Consider the following 20,652-nt stretch of genomic DNA (forward strand, 5'->3'; position numbering starts at 1 on the left):
AAAAAAAAAAAAAAAAAAAACCCAAAATAAAAAACTAAGCTTTTTCTCAAGATAACAGCACAGATCCTTAGATACATTAGCTAATAAAAAGAGTGAAGACTCAAATAAATGAAGTCATAAATGAAACAATCGCTGTTATAGGAGTAAAAAGGATCATAAGGGATTATAATGAACAAACAAAAAAATTGAAAATCTAGAAAAAATAGATAAAAGCCTAGGAACATACAACGTACAAAGAGTGAATCAGGAAGAAGTATAAAATTTGAGTAGAGCAATAATAAATAAGGAGACTGAAGGAGTAATAAAAACCTCCCACTAAAGAAAAGCCCGGGGCAGATAGCTTCATGGATTGATTATTCCAAACATCCAATTAATATAAAGAATTAATATCAATTCTTCTTAAACTCTTCTAAAATATAGAAAAAGAAAAACTTTAAAACTCTTCTAAAGGCCAACACATCTGTTACCAAAGCCAGACAAAGATACTACAAAGAAAGAAAAATAAAGGCCAATGTTCTTGGTGAACATAGATACAAAAATCTAACAAAATATTACCAAATCAAGTTCAACAGCTCTAAAAGAATCATATACCATGACCAGGTAGGGTTTTGTTTTATACTGTGAGGACAGTTTTCAATGTATATAGACCAATCCATGTGATACACCACATTAAAAGGATAAAGATTTTTTAAAAATCACATGATCATCTCAATGGAAGCAGAAAAAAAGAAAAAAAACCCCTTTTGACAAAATTTAATACTGTTTCATGATAAAATATCAACAAAGTAGGTATAGAAAGAACTTACCACAGCACAATAAAAATAATTTATGAAATTCAAAGGACTAACATCATATTTGACAGTAAAAAACTGAAAGTTTTCTAAGATGTAGAATAAGGTAAAGATGTTCACTTTTGCATCTCTTGTCCAACATAGTACTAGAAATACTAGCTAGAGCAATTAGAAAACAATTAGGCAGCATCTAAATTGGAAGCAAGAGATAAAAGTATGTTTTCCAATGACATGATCTCAAGTATGAAAATCCTTAAGATTCCACCAAAAAAATCCTGTTAGAATTACTAAGTCATTTTCATAGTTTTAGGATACAAACATCAACATAAAAAATTAGTTGCATTTCTATATGCCAGTAATGACCTACATGAAAAGAAAATTAATTTAAAAAGGCATCAAAAAGAATAAAAATCTAGTAATAAACTTAACCAAGGAAGTGAAAGACTTATGCATTAAAACTGTAAAACTTTAATGAAAGAATCCAAAGTAGACGCAAAGAAAGGGAAGGACATCTTGTGTTCATGGATTGGAAAAATTAATATTGTTAAATATCTGTACTGTTCCATAAATGATGTTGGGAAGAGTGGATATCCACATGCAAAAGAATAATATTGGACCATAATCTTAAACCATACAAAAAAATAACTTCCAAATGGATTAAAGACTTAAGTGTAAAATCTGAAACAGTAGAACCCTTAGAAGAAAACATGGGAGAAAGGCAGTGGACATTGGATTTGGCAGTGATTCTTGATGTGACATCACAGGCATAGACAACAAAAGCAAAAGTATACAAGTGGGATTATATCATACTGAAAAATTTCATTTGACACAGTAAAGAAAACAACTAAATAAAAGAGAAGCTAGCAGATGGAAGAAAATGCATGTAAACCATATACCTAGCAAGAGATTCATATTTAAAAATCAAGAATTCCTGCAGCTCAATAGTAAAAGCAACAAGAACAACAAAACCCAAAAAAACAACCTGATTAAAAAATTGGCAAAGGACACGAATAGACATTTCACTAAAGAAGACACATAAATAGCCAACAAGTGTATGAAAAGGTGTCGAACATCACCAGTCATCAGAGACACGACAAGCAAAACCACCGTGAGATGTCACCTCACACTTGTTTAAATGGCTGTTACCTAAATCCAGGAAAACAGTTGTCAGTTGAAATTGCTGTTGGTGGTAATTTACATGGATGAGGCCACTATGGAAAACAGTATGGAAGTTTCTTTAAAAAATTAAAAATATAACTACTGTTTGATCCAGCAGTCCCACTTCTGGATACATAGCTAAAGGAACTGAAGCCAGGACATTGAAGAGATCTGTGCTCTGCCACGTGTAGAGCCATGTTATTCATGCTGCTTGAAGTGTGGAAGCAACTCAGGTGTCCAAATGGACACCTAGATAAGCACAGTGTGGCACATGCATATGGTGAGATGTGATTCAGCCTTGCGAGAGAAGGAAGTCCTGCCATTGTGACTGTGTGGATGGACCTAGAGGACATTACAGTAGGTGAAACCGGCCAGGCACACAGGACCAGTGCTGCATGATGTTAACTTTATGAGGAGTTAAAAATAATCAAATGCATAGAACTAGAGAGCAGAATCACAGTTACCATGGATTTTGAGGAGGGAGAAAAGAGAAGTTATCAGGCCAAGGTTGTAAAGTTTCAGTTATGCAGGTTGTACAAGCACTGGAGTTCTGTCGTACGACATAGAGCCCACAGCTGACAATGCTGTATTATATGATTAAAATGTTGCCAGGAAGGCAGATCTTATGTTAAGTGCTCTTAACACAAACGCAGGAATAATGTTAAAAAAAGGGGCTGGCCAGAGGGAATGTTTGTGGCCCCACTGGGGTGATGCTCTTGTGAGTGCACACTTCTCTCCAACTCACCAAGTACTAGAAGCTGAATATGTCTAGCTTTTTGTATGCCAGTCTACCCCAGTAAATCAGTTTGCTTTGCTGGAGGTTGAGTTCTTTGGCACCCACGAAAGAGTAGTGCATTATTCATGTCTGGTAAAGATGCCAGCACTTATGTTCTATTTTTAGTTTGCTCTTAGGGCTGTGTTCCTGTTTCACACGAACACAAGACAGGTGTGCATATGTCCTCCCAGTGCATTGCACTGAGCTCCAGAAAACACCATTTGTTGGTTCACTGGGCTGAGCCGCTCTCCCCTACTAACTTCCATCCTTTGTATTAACTGCAAGAAAGGATGAATATCCCACCCCTTTTTAGGTGCTGGGCAAACAGAAATAAGGAAAGGATATAATGTTCTTAGTATGTGTTTCGTTTTTCTTCTTCAGAAAGTATTTTGGAGAAAAAATTGGACTGTATTTTGCCTGGCTGGGGTTATATACATCATTCCTCATCCCATCTTCGGTAATTGGGGTCATCGTGTTTCTGTACGGATGTGCAACAATCGAGGAAGATATTCCCAGGTAAGTCCCTTTTAAAGGAAAAGCCCAGTTCCTGTTGTTGGATGACATGTGACTTCCCACCGAGCTAGATCCGGGAACTCTAGATTCTGGGAAGGGCTCTAGTTGTGCTGGGTGTGGTTCACTTCGTTTCCTAGTTGGGCTTTTCCCTGGGGCCAGAGTCTGATGTGGGCAAGTGATAAAACCTGATAGATACAGAATCATGCCAAAGAAATGACTTTTCTCCTTACTTTGTGACTGTTTTCTCTGTTTTAATTTTTTTAATTTTGTAAAAACCAAGGCAGGGTGTGCAGAATGGCTGTGTGTAGAAATCACATGTCTGTGTGATCATACTCTGCTGCAGTGAGGTGCTGGGAGGGACAGGTGGCTCTGAGTCCAAGAAGGGCTCAGTCTGTGGCTTGAGAAGTCAGAAGCTGTAAAAAGTGGTAGGTCCCACGGTGGGGCTCTTGGCAATCTGGGAGACAGAATGAAGGCCAGCCCTTACCGGAGAGAGGGCTTCTAAAGAAAATAAGCCCTTAAAATAGCATCCTTTTGTACAGATGGTGTTACACATTAGTTCGCAACTGGACAGTTCACTCCCTGAGTCTGAGTTTCCTGGCTACAACGTGGGAATAATAATGCCTACCTCATGGTGTCCCAGGGATTAAAGGAGGCAGTGTCTGCCACACAGCAGAGGATTAATAAATAATTGCTGTGTGAATCAAAATATATGGGAAGACTACAAGGGGCAAAAAGATGCGTAGTAATATTTAGAATTGAAACCCTTTGCTGTCTTCATAACAGTCCTCACCAACTGGTGGGTGGTTAGCATATTTTAATACTCTTTTGGTTGTAGGGGATAGAAATGCAACTTTTAACTGGATGGAGCAAAGAAGAATTTGTTTGAAGGGTTTCCCAGGGTGCCCCGGAGCAGACACATGGCTGGCCTAAGGGGGGTCTCTTTACTTCTGGTCTCTGGTCCTTTCTAGCGTTTATTGGTTTCACTACAGATCTTCGCCATTTGTATGCAAACATTGTGGCTGGTAGCTTATGCATGGGGTGTCCTAGAGTTTTCAGCTCAAGTGGACTCAAGGAGAAATGCCCCATGAGCTCAGTTTGACTTAGATGGATGTCCTAGACCAGTGAGCATGGCAGAGGGACACAGTCAGTCTGTCATAGCACGATATGCCTTCAGTGACCAGGTGGATGAGGATATTGGAAGGGGAAGGGGGAGTACACTCTGGATGGAGGAGGGTAGTGGGGGGACTGGGGGTGCCTGCTGTGGGTGGTGGAGGGTGGTGGTGATGCAGTGGACGTCCTGCAGAAGAGGTCAAGAGCTGAACTTGTTGAGGAGGAGGTGCCCACCGGAGGGCAAGCGCCAGGTGGCTCTTCCTGCCAAGTTCACTCTGCATAAATGTTCTTGCAAAACCTGTGGGCCGGAGATGACTCTGTTAGCATGTACAATAAAGCTCAGTACCTTGGTGCACAAGACAGGGCTTGGCTGTTTCATTTATCCCATTACTTCAGTGTATCTGTCATGTGATCTGGCTTGGGAATCCTGGACCTTTGCACAGGGGATTGGTGACTAGGGTTCTGCCCTTCCAGCCCACCTAGCATGAGGGAAGAAGTAATACTTATTAATGTCTATCTTGTGCTAGGCATGATGCTGGGGGGCTTGTGTGTGTGGGTTTCTTTGAGCTTGCTGGAGACCAACATCGTAGACTTAGTAGGAGAAATATTATTTCCATGCAGAGATGGATTCATGGCCATGTCCAGTGGCTTTTACTTGTCAGAGCTGAGAGTGAAAGAGCTCTGCTGCCTGTATTCTGAAGCCTTTGCTTTTCCAGACAGGAGTGAGGTCTTCAGAGTACAAATCCCTGCTGTCCGTCCAGTGCCCTGGGCTTGCCTGGCTGCGGTCTCAGAAAACATGGCTCCCGTGCTTTCCTTCCTTAGCTGTGTTCCCTAGAAATCTGGCCTCTGGTTAATCTAAATAAGAAAACTCAGCTCCATAGTGGTGCACATCATTATCCCAGGACCCTAGGAGGCTGGGGCAGGAGGATTAAAGTTTGGACTAACCGGACAATTTAGGGAAACCTTGTCTCAATTTAGGGGCTGGGGATGCAGCTCTGTGTGAAGGCCCAGGGTTCATTCCCAGAGCCCTGTGGGCTGGAGGTGCTGGGTGCCAGTTCACATTAGGATTTAGGGCGGCACCCTGCTGCCCATGTGGGGTACATGTGGTGACAACCCCTGTGGCTGGAAACGGCCACGGCTCGCACATGCTACCCAGTTGTCCATTTGCATGGAGGCACGCACACCAGGCAGCCACACACTCGGCTGTGGGGAGGCTGCACAGGTCTGAGGCAGTCGCCACCACTGCAGACACGCCGCGTTGTCATACAAGGGCGTTCTCTGCACCTGTGGATAGAAATCCACTGGTGTGTGGGGATCGATTTAGCAAGGATTTCTTTAATGAACTAGAGTATGATAGGATAGGATGAAGTAAAATATCAGAATTCATTAAAAGGAGAAAGGAGAAATGCTTAATGGGGTGCATTTCAGTTTCTAGCATGTTTGCGAGGTGAAGTGAGGTTCTGTGTGTGCTTACAAGCTGAAATCTGACATAAAAACTTTGAATTGTCAGGCTCGGTAGCACAAGTTTGAAACTGATTGATGTAAATTTGAAATTTTGGCTGTTGGTTTTCAGACTTATTTAGTCTGGTGAATCAGGAAGTAAATAATACAAAAAAAAAACCCAAAATGTCTTATGTAGATAATTTTAAAAAACGAAGAACTACGGTTTAACATATCCCGCAAAAGTCCAAGTTCTGTGGGCCCCATGGAAACATACAAAATATCACTTCCCATCAACAAAGGACTGTTCTCTAAATCCTAATATTGAATCCAACGAGACTCATACTCTGTGCCTGTCCAGCACTCCTACATGTGATTAAAAAACTTTGCATTATTTTGGGGATTATTTTAGAGGTTGCTAATTTTGTCACCAACCCTAGAATTTACTATCTATGGATCACTTTTAAAAACTTTTTCATTTTGAAAAAAATAACAGATTCACAGGGAGTTGCCAAGTACAGAGGGGCTCATCCAGTGTTTCTGTCTTATGTAACCATAGTTCACTTTCAAAACCAGAAAATTTACATTGTGAAACATTGCATGGTACCATTTCTTCCCTAGTAGCTTTGACATGAGAGATACATGCACAAGCTTGTAGGTAATAACTCCTTGTGTGCAGGATATACCTTTACTTATCAGGGGCGGGTTTCATATGTTACGAACTTCCTTACACTGACAGGGAGCACTGCAGCATTTTTAAAAAACATTAATTAATCTAAACCACATCAAGAAAAAAAGTTGGTCATTATAGGCTTGGGAATTTAAAGCCAGATAATTCATCTGAATTTCCTGAATAACTGCCCCGTTTGTACTGCCCCAGCTCTGCCTCATCTAACTTGTGAACCCTGATTTACTCTGAGGGACCCCGCTTGTTGCTGGACAGACATGGTGGTGCAGCACTATGGGAGGCTGAGGCAGGAGGATCACAAGATTGAGCCTCGCCTGGACAATTTAGAGACTTAGAAAGACCCTGTCTCAAGATAAACAATAGAAAGAACTAGAGATGTAGCTCAGTGCAAAGGCCCTGGGTTCAATCCCCACTACTGCTATAAAATAACCCACTTGCTTTTGGGTCTTGGTTCAGCCGATTGTCAAATTATTTATCGATCAACCTTCGTATGCTTTCTAGAGAGGATGATCGAAGAAAAACTCACCATTCAATTTATGGCCACAGTTATTTGTCACTGGATATTTTAATGTAGCCAGTGAGCAACTGAGACATGATTTCAACCCTAGATCAGCTTCCCCTATTTTTCAGCTTGCCTAGAGGTAGCCTCTCCTAGAACGAAAGAATCATTTTATGTCGTTCTGAGATGGAATTTCTCCAGGATGCTGTTAAAATTGCTTACATCAAAACCCCCTCAATACATTGCAAGTGTCTGACTTCAAATTAAAAAGAGTCGAGGACAATCCACACTCATGGCTGCCGTTTCACGAAATGATTAATGGACGCCACCCACATTCTAATGTACAAACACAGGTAACTTAGCAAGCTCGAATGACTGGAAGTGCTTTGTACCAGCTTGTTTGCTGACACTTTTTCATGCCTGACTTTTTGCACTGACCAAACATTAATTAGGGTTAGGTTGAGTTGGATTTTCTCTCTCCCAGTCTATGCCTTAAAATAAAAACCTAAAACCAAAAATAACCCGAACCACTGGAGTCTCTCACACAGCTATGTGAAGGGCAACACTGAAATCTGCCTTTTCTGGAGGACATTCCTCTGTAGTGAATCTTTCTTACCCACAGTGTGGACGTGACTTAAACTAACCCTTGCTCTCCAGTCGGCAGCAAGGATGTGCCCAGGTGAAAGTGCACATCTGAGTCTGTCACTGAGATATCCCCAGTTAATATTCTCCCTGGGAATGAGTCACTTTTACTGATATTTGCCAGTGGAGAGCTTAGCAGCCTGTCAGTGGAGGGACTGAGGGTCCCTCCTGCAAGACCTAGAGTTTCCATTCTCTCACACACAAGGCCTCTTGCTGCGGGGGACTTAATAGCTCATTAAAAACAGAAGTCTAGAAGCTGGGGCTTGACAGAAAGTGACAACCCTCTGTAAATCTCCCACTCTTTTCGCCGCAATGAAGGGAAAACGATGCAGGCACCCAGGCTTCGCGGGTCTCCAGGCTCTGGGTAAGGCCTCCTTCCCTGGCATGGCCTCCCACTCTGAGGCGCCCTCTGCTGCCTGGTTTTGACGAAACAGCTGTGGCTCTGGGCACAGGAGCCCCTGCTGCCCTCATCCTTGCACCCTCATCCTTGAAGCTCTTCGTGCTCTGAAAGAGCAGCCAGTGCCTCCTTTGTATTAATCTGGAGCTCCCCAGTTCGCCTAACAAAGCATCCTCCTACTTCCGTGGGGAATGGTTGCACACCAGAGCGAGGAGTTCTTCGTTTCCTCCTGGAAGTATGTGATGTGGACAGGAATTGGGGAAGCCAAGCAGGGCTGGTAATTCTTTAAGTTTTATATGTAAATTTTATTGGAGCCAAAATTTATTTGATCTAGAAAATCGCCTAATGAATGAATGAATGGAATTTCAGATATACCCACCGGTCAACTGAATAGAAATGTACTTGGAATAGGCTAGAATATAGACCATTGGAATTATTTGGCTTATGTTCTCTGTTCAAACGTCAGAAAATCTAGACCTTGGAAGAGCTTACTGTATTCTTCCATTTTCTCTGTCCTATTTAATGGTCACGATAATTCTTATTAGATTGAGGTTATTAATGTCCATTCAACACGTGGCCATATGATCCATGTTCTTAGAAAAGGGCTTCTGACCCAGCCCTGCTGCATTTATCCTCAAATGGCTTCTCCTTCCGGTGTGGTGATCTGGCCATATACTCCGCTTGTTTCTGCTTGTGACCAGTGTCACCCATTTGTGAGCCAGCCAGTAGGAAGACAGCTTGCACTTGAAGAATGGATGATGAAACCCCACACTGGTGATTTATTTGCAATTGTTCATGCATCCCGCCAGTCTCATAGATGACATTTTGAAGGGACTTTCAAGGTACCTGTTGTGCACAATGACTCTGACAGTAGTCACTGATTTCTGGGACACTTCTAGTGATAGTAGCTCTGTACTTCAGACCACATGGTCCATCCATCTTTAACTGTCTCAGGGCGAAGAGTCCACACCCAGCCTGTCTGGTAATCCTCCCTATGGAGTTGATAAACTCGGCCATATAATTGGAAATGGGTGCTGTCTGGAGGGGCCTGGTTTGCACTCCTCTTAACCTGGCTGCCTCTGTGTACTTCAGCAAAGAGATGTGTGACCAGCAGAATGCCTTCACCATGTGTCCCCTGTGTGACAAGTCCTGTGACTACTGGAACCTCAGCTCAGCCTGTGGGACTGCACGGGCCAGCCACCTGTTTGACAATCCCGCCACTGTTTTCTTCTCCATCTTCATGGCTCTGTGGGGTAAGTGGTTGTCATGGCCCTTGATTGTATGGGGGCTCTGTGAAGTGGGCATGGGGCCAAGCTCTAAAGCTCACAGCCTTCCTTTGACTTACTTCATTATGTTTCCTCTGTGTCCCAAGAAGTATGTTTAGGACAATGCCTTGCTCTTCTTACTCATCTGTATGACTAGAAATAGGAGTATTCCTCATGGCTTTATCTATTGCCTCCTACATGTAGTACTGTTAACCCCATACTGACCCCATGTGTGATTATTCAGAATTTGAACCAGTGCATGTTTTGAAAATGCCTAGCACACTCGTAAGGCACCCTGTCCACATTTCCTTAGTCATGTAAAATCATGGATACCATGCACTGTAGGATCCAGAGTGGTAGCATGGCTACCATGGTCAGACAGTGAGCTGGTAGTAACATGGGCTGGAACGTGGCTTGCTGATCGTGCTGTTTTCAGGACACTGAGTGTAGAGGGCAGAGCAGGGCTCCCCGAGCCTCGGCCACAGACCTGTACCAGTCCAGGGAACCTGGCTGCACAGCAGCAGGAGAGCAGGTGAAGCTCAGTCTGTACAACAGCCCTGTCCCCATTGCTCACATTACCTGAGCTCTGCTTCCTGTCAGACCACAGGAGCACTGGCCCTACCTGAACAGCACACTGGAGGGGTCCTATGAGAATCTAATCCTGAAACCACCCTGCTCTTGACCCCCAGTCCACAGAAAAATTGTCTTCCATGAAAGCCACCCTTGGTGCCAAAAAGGCTGGGACAGCTGCTGTAGAGATGTCAGGCCAGAGCAGTGCTTTCGGCATTCTCACCAAAGGGATAGATGAAGGAAAGAACAAATGGTTCCTTCATTCTCTTCTTCCTCCTTCCCACCCCCTCGACCCCCCAGAGTAGTGGAGGGACAGAATTGCTCTGAGCCATAGTTAACCAACCATAAACACACTCCCCCACCCCTAGAAAACTAGAATAACCTGAGACAGCCACTCCAGGTAGCCAACATTTGTAAAGCATCCCAGATGTGTGTACGTAAAGAGACTGAGTCACCACATCAGTGCCCACTTGTGTAGCTGCCTGCCTTTCCCCATTGCTGGGTGTGCACTGTCTCGGTGCTCCTTCTGGATCTCAGGCCAGCAGGACAAGGATCCTGCTGTAGGACCTGCCTCTGTGGGACCTGGAGGATCTGCCAGCATGGGGTCCTGAGCCACACGTCCCTGAGGTGTGAGCAGGAGGAGAGGGAGGAGGCCTGGGAGAGCACAGGCTTCCTCCATTTCCTGTGGGTCCCCTGTGGGGATCACCCCTTGGGCTGAGGCAGAACAGGGCTGGAAAGATGGCTATAGTATTGCTAGGCCACCAAGGAAGACCTGCAGGGGGCACTCTGGTTCTCAGGGAAAATGGCCACTTCCTGGAGCACCTGTGCCAGCCCAGCCCATTTACACTGGGAGCAGTGAATAGGAAGAAGTGGAACTCGGATCCAGAGAGCTCTGGAGCTGTTGGCAGGAAGGGTTGGTAGAAAACCAAAGGGGAGGACTCACTGTTTGGAAAGTCATGGGCATCTCCGTGTCTTCTCATGGAGCAGGGCATCTTATAATTACCCCTTGGGCTGATTTGGAACTGGGGACACACACTTGTTTTTTGATGTATTATGACCTTATTGCCTTGAAATGGTCTTGCAGACAGGACCACCACTGAGTGCTACACTGCATGAGGCTGGGCCTGTGGTCCCCTGAGGACTTACCTGGAGCATATAATCGTACAGAGTGTGGTTTTCACTTGTGCCTCAACAACAGCCTCTTGTCTCCTCAATAGCTGTGAGGATCAGGTTCTTCCTCCCTTCTGAGGTCCTCAATAATTCACTGCCCCCATCCCGGAAAGTACAAAGGGATGGGATTGTGTCAGAGCTTACTGGCATAAGGTAGGCTTTATTTTATTTTTTAACAGCCTTGCTGTGTTTTATATGATTATGTATTTTGTACAGCAGCCAAGAGCCCTAGGCATGATTGCCTGCAAATTACAATTAAAAATTACAGTAATGCCTCCCATTACCGTGATTATTATGATTAGTGGTGCTGTGCTTGGTGGGTTTGGGCCAAGGCCCAGGCCTGCCAGGAGGCTGTGAAGCAGGGGTTCCGTCCAGAGACTTGGGCTCTGGGTGGCGGTGAGAACGGGGCCCATGGGGGCCCGGGGATCATGAGGGAACCTTCAGGAAGTCCCCAGGCCCAGCCTGGCTGCAGTTCAGTGCCAAGCGTCTTGGAGAGGAAGTGAAGAGATGGGGTTTCTGAGCTCCGTGCAGAGCCGAGGTGAAGCACACTGAGTCGGATCAGCCTGCGCTCTGCCTGTGGCTTAGTTCTGCTCCTCCATAGCTGTGAATCCCACAGCAGGAGAATGTGGACTAGTCGTGTGCCAGTGCTCTTTGCCACAGGCATGTCACACACCTCGCGGCGACCCTGGCCTCACTCTGGTCTGTGCTGCCGTCCTCTCGGGACAGGGGAATGAAGCATGTGTGCAGAGCGGTCAGCAGAGCACATGCATCCAGGAGCTGTGAGCTGTGCCTCCCGTCCGATGGGCCTCCTTGGCCCTGTGACTCCTCTTCCCATCACTCCTTTGCTCTCGCATCCCTGTCACAGTGTGGCTTCCTTCTTTCTGGGAGACCCGAGTTGGAGTTGGTCCGACGTGGAGCCCTTCCCTGTGCACACCCTCCTCGGGCACTATGAGGAGCAATAGATCAGGAAAGGACTTGCAGGGGCTGTGCTGAGGGACGGTACAGTGGCCTGGTGCCCAGGTCACTGCTGGTGTCAGGAGGTCAGGATGGATTCACAAAGAAAAACCTCCCAGGCCAAGGGAGCCTCGGATGCATCAGCACACCATGGGGCGGCTGCAAGAAACTACATACTCAGCCAGTGCACTGAGATGTGTTTTCTCAGTTGTGTGTGACACAACCCTGCGGCCTGGGAAAGGCCAGCAGTGGTCAGGGGTGTGTGCAGCTGGAGGAATAGCCTCGGGTAGTGTCCAGGAGGAGGGGACTTGGGCGGGTCAGCAGGATGACAGAGGAGAGGTTGACAATGCACAGTGAGGTGACGGGAGGATGGTGAGGGGTTCAGCTCGGTGGCAGTCCGCTCAGGTGTGAGGTTCTGACGGGGATGGAAGAGCTGCAGGCGAGAGGTCAGGCAGGTGTATGTGGTCCTGGCGCAGAGACAGAACTTGCACCCTGAGAGCCCACAGGAAGTGTAGGAAGGGCAGTGTCGGCCCTGTCTCTGTGCCCACCTTGGTGTTGCTGCCCAAACCCCTTGCAGGTGGTCTTCCTGTCCTGCGTGCACACTGCTTTTCATTTGTGTTGTGCTTTCAGCTCTGATCACTTTATACCTCATCTGTAGTTATTCACAGTCTTCCCCACAGGCTGCGGGAGGCCTGGCAGCAAGGTCTACCTCAGGTGCATCTGCTACTCCTCACAGTGTCTAAAAACAGTCCTGCGTGGCTGCCTTACAAATTCACTCAGGCTCACTCAAAGCACAAGAGATTGATTGTCGGAAAGCAAGAGGCGAGCTCTTGGATGTAGGAAATGAAATACAGACGGGCCTCCTGGGAACGGGAGCCAGGGAAGCCATCAGAAACCACAGCTCCCCTCCTCTGCCCAGGTGCTGCTTCCCCTTGTGCCTCTTAGCTTCAACTGTCTACAGAGGGACTCTGGGTCCATTGGCAGGACCGGGTCAGGCGCTCCACCCTGGGATGACAAGCTGGGGGCCCCAGTTGGGGGCATATCTTTCTGCAGCATGTTGGACTGGGCCTTTGGGGATGAGCAGGAGGGCAGGAGATGACCTGTGAGCAGCTATGGTAGGCACCCTGCGAACATTTTCTGAACTCTACAGAGGTCATCCTACTAGCTGCATGCAGGATTGGTGGGAAGGCCAGGAATCTGGGCTCAGGTAGAACTGTTAGGAGACTGTTGTGTAGTCCCAGAATGAAAAGATCAAACGCTAGGAAAAGGAAGTGGGGCTGGGGATAGAAAGAAACGGGTGGGGGAAAATTGAGCAAGGAACAGTAAGAAGGAATGGATTCAAAAAAGAGTCCAGATCTGTCTGCTTTTTTCCCTTCATCCTTCCACCCGTCCTTTGTTTCTTGGGATCAACTTTGGCTCATCACCTAGCAGTGGGCTAAGGTGTGTGTTTCCTGTCAGTACATTCACACACCGCATAATGGTGTTCTGGCCAGCAAAGGGTGGCTCCAGACAGCTGCAGGGCTCCCACCTGGTGGGTGGTGTGGTTTGTGTAAGGCATGCGGTGGTCGTACAGGGAGGCATTTCTCAGAATGTAGCCCCACTGGTAAGTGACATAGGACTGTGCATCATTGGCTTCCAAGGATGGGAAACATTTTAAACAGCCAGATAGAAGTAGGAGACAGAGGATAAATGCTTTAAAGACAGCTACTAAAATCGAAACAGTGTATCCCCCGGCTCCACTGTTGAACCCAGGTGCCACTTTGGGATCTTCAGAGCTAAATGAACCTTCTTTCCTCCTTTAGCCACCATGTTTCTGGAAAACTGGAAAAGACTACAGATGCGGCTGGGCTACTTCTGGGACTTGACTGGCATAGAAGAGGAAGAAGTGAGTTCTCCTGCCTCTTTCCCCGGACCCTTGCTTTGCTTTGACCCTAGAATGGACTGTTGGGGGAGAGATGGGCACTCACATGCACTGGCTCATCACCTGCTCACTGGTTGGGTGACACCACGGGTGCTTTGCAGCTTGGCTCCATGGGCTAAGCCATGGTTGATATGCACTGAGGCCATGAGTTCAAGGCCTCTTCCTTCAAGCTACAAGGCACAGAGCTGGAGGGTGGACAGGTACCCAGTACCCTACCCTAGGTAAAGAGAGCGTGACAGGCAGGAAGTCATCTGGAGAGCATGAGGCATGTGTGCCAGAGCAGGGTATGTCAGAGCGATCTGAGCCCAGGAGGGCCATGGGAGCGTCACAGACAGGACGACTTTGGTGCTTGGTGAAGGAAAAAGAGCCTCAACCACTGTGGTCCAGTCCAGTACATTGTGTACAAATTGGAGGGTGAGCCGAGGGCAAATTGTAGACTCTTCTGGAATTGAGGATTCTGGATAGATGATATTCATTATACGTGAACTAATCAGGCTTTGCTCACAGCTCTTTTGAGGACTAGAGTCCTTGTCTGGAGTTTGGTGAGTTATCAACAGCCAGTGTCAGGGTTATCTGTTCACTGCGGTCTCCCCACCCCAGAGTGCAGCCCCAGTCAGCCCTCCATCCCCTCTTCCTCTTCCTTCAAGCTCACTGCTCCCATGTGCTGACCGTTACAACTTTCAAAAGCTGCTGTTCTTGGACCGGGGATGTAGATCAGTGGTGCTGCGCCTGCCTGGCAAGCGCAAGGGCCCGAGTTTGATCCCCATACACCAGGGTGGTCTGAAGAGTACGTGTGAGTATCAGAGAGGAATTTCTGCTTCTGTGGATTCTAAGGCTGAGGCTGTGGGGACCCTGTGCAGAGCCTGGGAAGCACTGTCATCAAGCTGAGTGCTCACCTGCCATGGCTGCCACCAGCACGAGGGTGGCTGTGGGGACAGGGACCGCCCCTCACTTGCCTGTGGTCACTGACATGCTTCTCCTTGGAGCGGGGCCTTGGGCTTTGTGGCTTTGATGTTTTGTGCACAAGTAATTGAAATTCCTTCTTTTTCAAGCCTAGCATCTTATCATTTCTTCTCTTTAATGCTCTGATCGCTCAGCTGGTCTTCAAACAGATGAGGTGGGAAATGGCAGGAGTTGTATGGCATGGAGTGGAATCTCCCCATCGGGAGACCATGCTGACAGAGGTTCTGAGAGGAGAGGCAGAGCGATAGGGCTTTCCCCACAGCAGTGGCTTGTCAGTGGGCTGTGCTCTGTCCTGCCCCAGCCATCACCAGTTTTGAGTGCTGTAGTCCTGTATGTGAAGCACAGACCGGAGACTAATGCCGTCATGCTTTTGGTGCCAAGTGCGATAATGTATATGTGGATTCTGCATTTGTAGAATACAGAGCAAGGACCATAGGGATAATAAAGGCAATTGTATTTCTTGTAGGTGAATATATATGTTTTTATAGAGAGAATATGTATGTACACACATATCTACATCTGGGCGGGATGGGGGAGAGAGAGAGGAAGAAGAGGGAGAGGAGAGAGAGAGAGGAGCGAGTACAAACATGGTTGTGGAGTTTGGGTGGGAGCACTTCTTATGCTCTTGATGTCTTAATGCCAGAGGCTAAGGTGTCTCCAAAGAAGAAGAGAAACCCTGATGTTTAAATCCATATGGGCTGGAGCCAAGCTAAGTGTGTCTGCTCAGTACAGCGGAGGAAGCCAGCACATCTCTCTGTGAGGGAGGAAGTGTAAACACACACAGAGCAGCACCGGTCATGACCGACGCCCTTGGCATCTCTGCAACAGGCCCCTGGCAGGAGTGCTGTTGCAGCCCATTCTCCTTTCTGTGGTCAGGTTTCCTGTTTTTCTGTTTAACCCAGTGAGTTGTGGTAAATGCCTGGCAGGTACGTGATTGAGGAATTGTGTGCCGGTGGAGGCTGTGCTGGCCATGCCAGGGTCATAAGCGAATGCTTCCGGATGGGCTCTGTGTGAGGCTGCCGTGAAGCTGGATGGCTCTGTAACAGGCAGGGTGGGGCGCCCCCCCCCACAGCCCAGGCCTAGCACGGGCGAGAGGAAAGGAGCCCAGCCCATCTTCTCCTTAATGCATTTCTATTTTGTGCGAGAATATCAAGCACTATTTGAGATTCATTTCGGTTTTGAACATATGCACTGAGCACCTGCTCTGTAGCAGGTTTCCATGTGCAGTGCTGAACTGCCTCAGCACAGCTCTGATCTCCAGCAGGGTGCTGTCTGCTCTCAAATATCTAGAATGGGTGGAGCAGAGGTGAGAGGTTCCTTCTGGTCAGGGCAGGGAGTGGAAAGTCTTTTTCTGAAGAAATGAGGGTTTAATGGGCAGCCAAGGGAGGAAGGGGCACCCACAAGGAGGAAGTAGCAAGCACAGAGGCCTTGATCTGGAAAGCCTGGGAATATCAATCAGAAACAGCAAGATGCCCAGTAAGTCCTGCAGTTGCAAGAGACAGGGGCAGGATCAGTAGGGACAGGGAACAAGTTTCGTCTGCGGCAAGGTCGGGCAGTGGCTGCACATCGTGTGTCTCCTGTAGCTGCGGAAGGCATGGAGGGCAGGCTGGGCAAGATTCAGTGTGTGGGACTTGAACAGGACCCAGGGTGTCTCAGGAAGTACTCAACTGTGTGTTGAAGAAGGCTCAGCTTACATTCAAATATGGGGTACAAGGGAGGCAGATATTACTGGGGAGAGGGAGGCGGGTGTCCTGGAAGGCCACAATTAGTGGCATTTTCCATTTTAATGGGGCACCTGCTTCAGGATCAGGGATCTGCCCACGTCTAGCTGCCTGTAACCCTAAGACACCAGGAAGAAGGTGCTACTGCACACGTAGACTAAAGCCCACTGCCCTTCTCTCCCTCCCAGCTTCAGTGTCCCCAGTGTATAGCTCCCCCAGGAGTGGAACAGTGGGGTGGTTCACATCCAGCTTGTAACCGGGGGATGGGGACAGAAAAGACATGGTGTTCAGGGAGGAGGTGAGTAGTCAGAGCCCAGAGCCAACCCACTGGGCTAGTGTGGCCTGGGGTGGGTGTCCAAGGACATTCTTGGACTCCACATACCCACACATTGGGCCTCTCTGTCCAGTTAGCTTCTGTCATGTCCAGCCCAGGTGTCCCTGGACCTTTGAACCTGGCACATCAAGCCTCAGATATCCTCAACAGCAAATAGCCCTGGCCCTGGCCCTGTCATCATCCTCCTTGCTGAGGCCTTCAGGGCACACAGACCTCCATACTATCCCAATTTATTCTAGGCTTTGCACTGTCTGTTCTGCTGCCTGAGTACTTTTCCTGCATCTCCATGTAGCTGTCCTTTGTTGGCTTTTCTTTCTCAGTGAAATTCACCCTCCTCTAACCCCCAGTCTGCTCTGTTTCTTCTGTTGTTCTTATCCTCATGTGCTGGCTCCTCGTGTGTGTGTGTGTGTGTGTGTGTGTGTGTGTGCTGGCTGACTTCCTGTCACCTTTCTCCTCTTCCGTAGGGGAAGGGACATGCTGTAGGAGCAGTGCTGCAGCCTCAGTGCCTACAAGAGAGCTCAGTGCATAGTAGGTGCTTGCTAACTCCTTGCTGAAGGTATTTGTTGGGTGAATCTCTGGCTCGACCTCTTTAGATCAGGCTGGTTCCCAGCTGGCCTGGGGTCTTCCTCCTGAGGACACTTCCGGACAGAAGTATTTGGAATAATTTGGTATCAGCTCGCCCATCCAGAGAGGCTGTGTTTGGAGAGTATCAGGTTGAGGTGCTCAGGGTTGGGTATGTTGGAGCAGCTCTCTTGGGATTAGATTCTGCTGTGGCCAGGAGCTTCTTTCTCCTGCCTTAAAAAAAATTGAAACAGGGTCTTGCTAAATTGTTAAATTGTCCAGGTTGAGCTCAAAGTTGCAATCCTCCTGCTTTGGCTTCCCAGAGTCCTGAGGTTAGCAAGCTTGCATTAGCGAACCTCACCAGATCTGCACCCTAGTTGTATTTTGAGTTCCTGACTCCTGTTCGTGTGCCCAGAGGCTGGCTTGTTCCAACAGTCATCTGAACTGAGGCCCTGTGTGGGGGAAGGTGGGCCACAGCCATATCTAAGGGATACAAGGAAATGCCAGCATGCCAGTGTGTGACATGCTGCAGCATGTCAGAGACAGTCAGAAAAAGCCTGCCAGGCAGGAGGGTCTTCCCCAGCTCCTCTGCAGGATATGAGAGGAGAGAAGATCCTTGGGTTTGAAGAGATTTGGAGCCTATATTGTAAGGCCAGAAGATGCTGCTGCTGTTTTTCATTAAAATCTTCAATTGGAACAATGCAGAAAAATGTAATCAAATTTCAGGGGCCATGGAGGAAAACTCCAAACTACATTTTTCAGAGTATTCCTGCAGAATGTTCATTGCTATAGGCAAAAGCTGTTCTGTGGGAGATGGGGGGCTTATGGAGATTAAGCAGGTGTCTTTACAGTAGTGCTTTCCAGAGAGTTTAATATGTTCACTGTGGCTCCCAGAAAGGTGATGTGTTGAGTGGCATTTTCTAATCTTTTACAACCTGGGATCCTTTTTTAAAAGATAAACCTGTCTTGGAACACACACACCTTGGGAAATGCTGGGCTGCAGCATGGATTAAGGTGAGAGACAAAATCCAGTGAACGTCAACAGCGTTTAGACTTCTGTGTCTTCTTCATGGTGCCAGTTATGGTGAGAAACAGAATAATGCAGAGCAGGGGGCAGATCCTTCTGTTAGGAGAAGAGGTTCTTGAGCAAAACAGCTAGGAAATCAGAGAAAACTGTGTAATCAAGGGCAGTCGTTGTGGTGTAAGCTTAAGCCTTGAATGATTCAGAGAGGAGGAGCCCCAGCCGGGAAGTATGATGGACTGACAGAGAAGACGCCTGGAAGAGGAGGGACTGACATGCCACCAAGCCCTTAGTAACAGCGACAGTGCGGGCCTTAGTAAGCACCCATGTCACCTGCTGTGGTGTCTTAGGCTTGTTAGTCACTTCTGGGGTCTCTCCAACAGCATGGCTTGTTTTGGGAAAGACAGAGACAGGGCAGGAGCCTGGTGGTGGAACCTCTGGTACATGGGCTGTGTTAAGGAATGTGCATTCTCTAAGCTGCAGAACCCGAATTTGAATCCTTGCCTTGGTGAGGTCAGAAACTGACACAGAGATACGCGCCCCTCACAGCTGTAGACTTCTGTCCTGGAGCTGGGAGTTGTAGGAGCGTTAGCCTGGGGTGTGTTAGGTTCCTGGCATCTGCACTGACTCCATGACTATGGTCCTCTCAATCAGTTAGGTGCTCTTTTCCAAGCCTGGAGACTCACAGGTCAGGTCTGTAGGGCAGAATGCCCCAGGGACGTCTCCTTCCTGCGCATAGGCATATTTGCCAGTGAATTACTCACCTATGCCCTGCTGGAAACAGGTTCAAGCCCAGGAGTTTTAAGATTCCCCATGGCCACTGTTGACTTTGATGTTTATTGGTTGCCATTTTAGCTTGCAAAGCAGTGGAGCAGGGAAGTGTTGCTGTTGCCCTAACTCCCTGCTGTGGGGCACATCTGTTTCTTCAGCTGGAAAATGAGTTGAGATCTAAGGCCTGCTGGTGGGATGGCTGGGTCTGTGACTCTGCCTCTGTCACACTGTCCTGCAAGAGTGCATGGCCTCTCTTGTATCCGCTGCCCAGTTAACACCTCCTCTCTCCTTTCTCAATACCGGTGCCACCCCCAGGAGCATGCCCAGGTTTGGCTTTCAGTGTGATGACACGTGTAGTTTGTCCCCTCTCTCCTTTATATTGTGTTCTTGGTCTGGACTCCTTGTGACCTTGTGTGTCCTGTCTGATAGCGTCCAGTCCTGGCCCCAACTTCAATGTGTTTGTGGTGTCTGGTTATAATCTGAAGGTCCAGGTCACTCTTCTTCCTGCTTACAAACTGCTCTCTGACGCTTTGGTTTAGGAGCACTCACGGCCTGAATATGAAACCCGAGTTCGAGTGAAAATGTTAAAGGAGAGCGACAAGTCGGTGGTCCAGAAATTGGAAACAAATGCGACTGAAAGTGATGGTGAGGTAAGATGCTTTGCGGGCCGCTCATTTTGTGTGAAGGGGACCTCAATGAAGGGTGACAGGGCCCTGGGGGACAAGGTGGAATGAGGGTGGCATCTCCTGTGTCCTGAGCCAGAGCTTCTGAGGACAGCTGTCACTGTGACTCTAGTGCTCCCTTTCTGGGTGCTGCTGTCTGGGCAGAGTCGGAGGGCAGAGTGGAGAAGAAAGATGCAGCCTCGGGCCCAGGTCCTCTGGCTGCTGCACTCTAAGTAGCAGGCAACACTAACACCGCCATGGGAGCCCCAGAGAGCTGCAAACCCTCACCGGGCATCTGCTCTCTGCTGGCCCCTGTGCTAAGTGTATATACAGCGTCATCTCATTTGATTCTCATAGTAAATCCAGTAAATAGCTGGTGCTGTTGTTGTATCAGTGGAAAATCACAAAAGCAGTCACGCCTGCAGATGAAATCACTTTCCAGAGGTCACACAGCCACTAAAGGGAAGATGGATCTGGGATTCAAAACGAGGCCTAACCATCAAGCCAGTCTGCGCCCCAGTGCAGTGGGGAAGTAAAAGAATCAGGCAAAAGGTACCTCTGAGAACCAGCAGAGGAGAGTCCATGTCTGTATTTGCTTGAGCCACTCACATAGTGTTATTCACGTTTTGTTTTCCTGGGTGGGCTCTGAAAGTAGGAACGCAATGGTGAGATAGCCTGGGTCCTATATCTGAGCTTCAGGTTTTGATGTGATCTGTGAATAGTCAA

At 47.6% G+C, this 20,652-nt stretch overlaps 1 protein-coding gene across 1 annotated transcript in view; it reads left to right on the forward strand.

The window, feature by feature from the left end:
- Positions 1 to 20,652, forward strand: part of Ano2 (anoctamin 2) — a 283,786-nt gene that overhangs the window by 128,834 nt on the left and 134,300 nt on the right. Inside the window, exons 10-13 of the mRNA XM_010611608.2 lie at positions 3,106 to 3,240; positions 9,106 to 9,266; positions 13,775 to 13,857; positions 19,804 to 19,914. Coding sequence (XP_010609910.1) covers positions 3,106 to 3,240; positions 9,106 to 9,266; positions 13,775 to 13,857; positions 19,804 to 19,914 — 490 coding nt within the window. The remainder of the gene's footprint in view (positions 1 to 3,105; positions 3,241 to 9,105; positions 9,267 to 13,774; positions 13,858 to 19,803; positions 19,915 to 20,652) is intronic.

This window comes from Fukomys damarensis, unplaced genomic scaffold (assembly GCF_012274545.1).
Source record: "Fukomys damarensis isolate Sample0158 unplaced genomic scaffold, DMR_v1.0_HiC HiC_scaffold_19, whole genome shotgun sequence".
Lineage (NCBI taxonomy): Eukaryota > Metazoa > Chordata > Mammalia > Rodentia > Bathyergidae > Fukomys > Fukomys damarensis.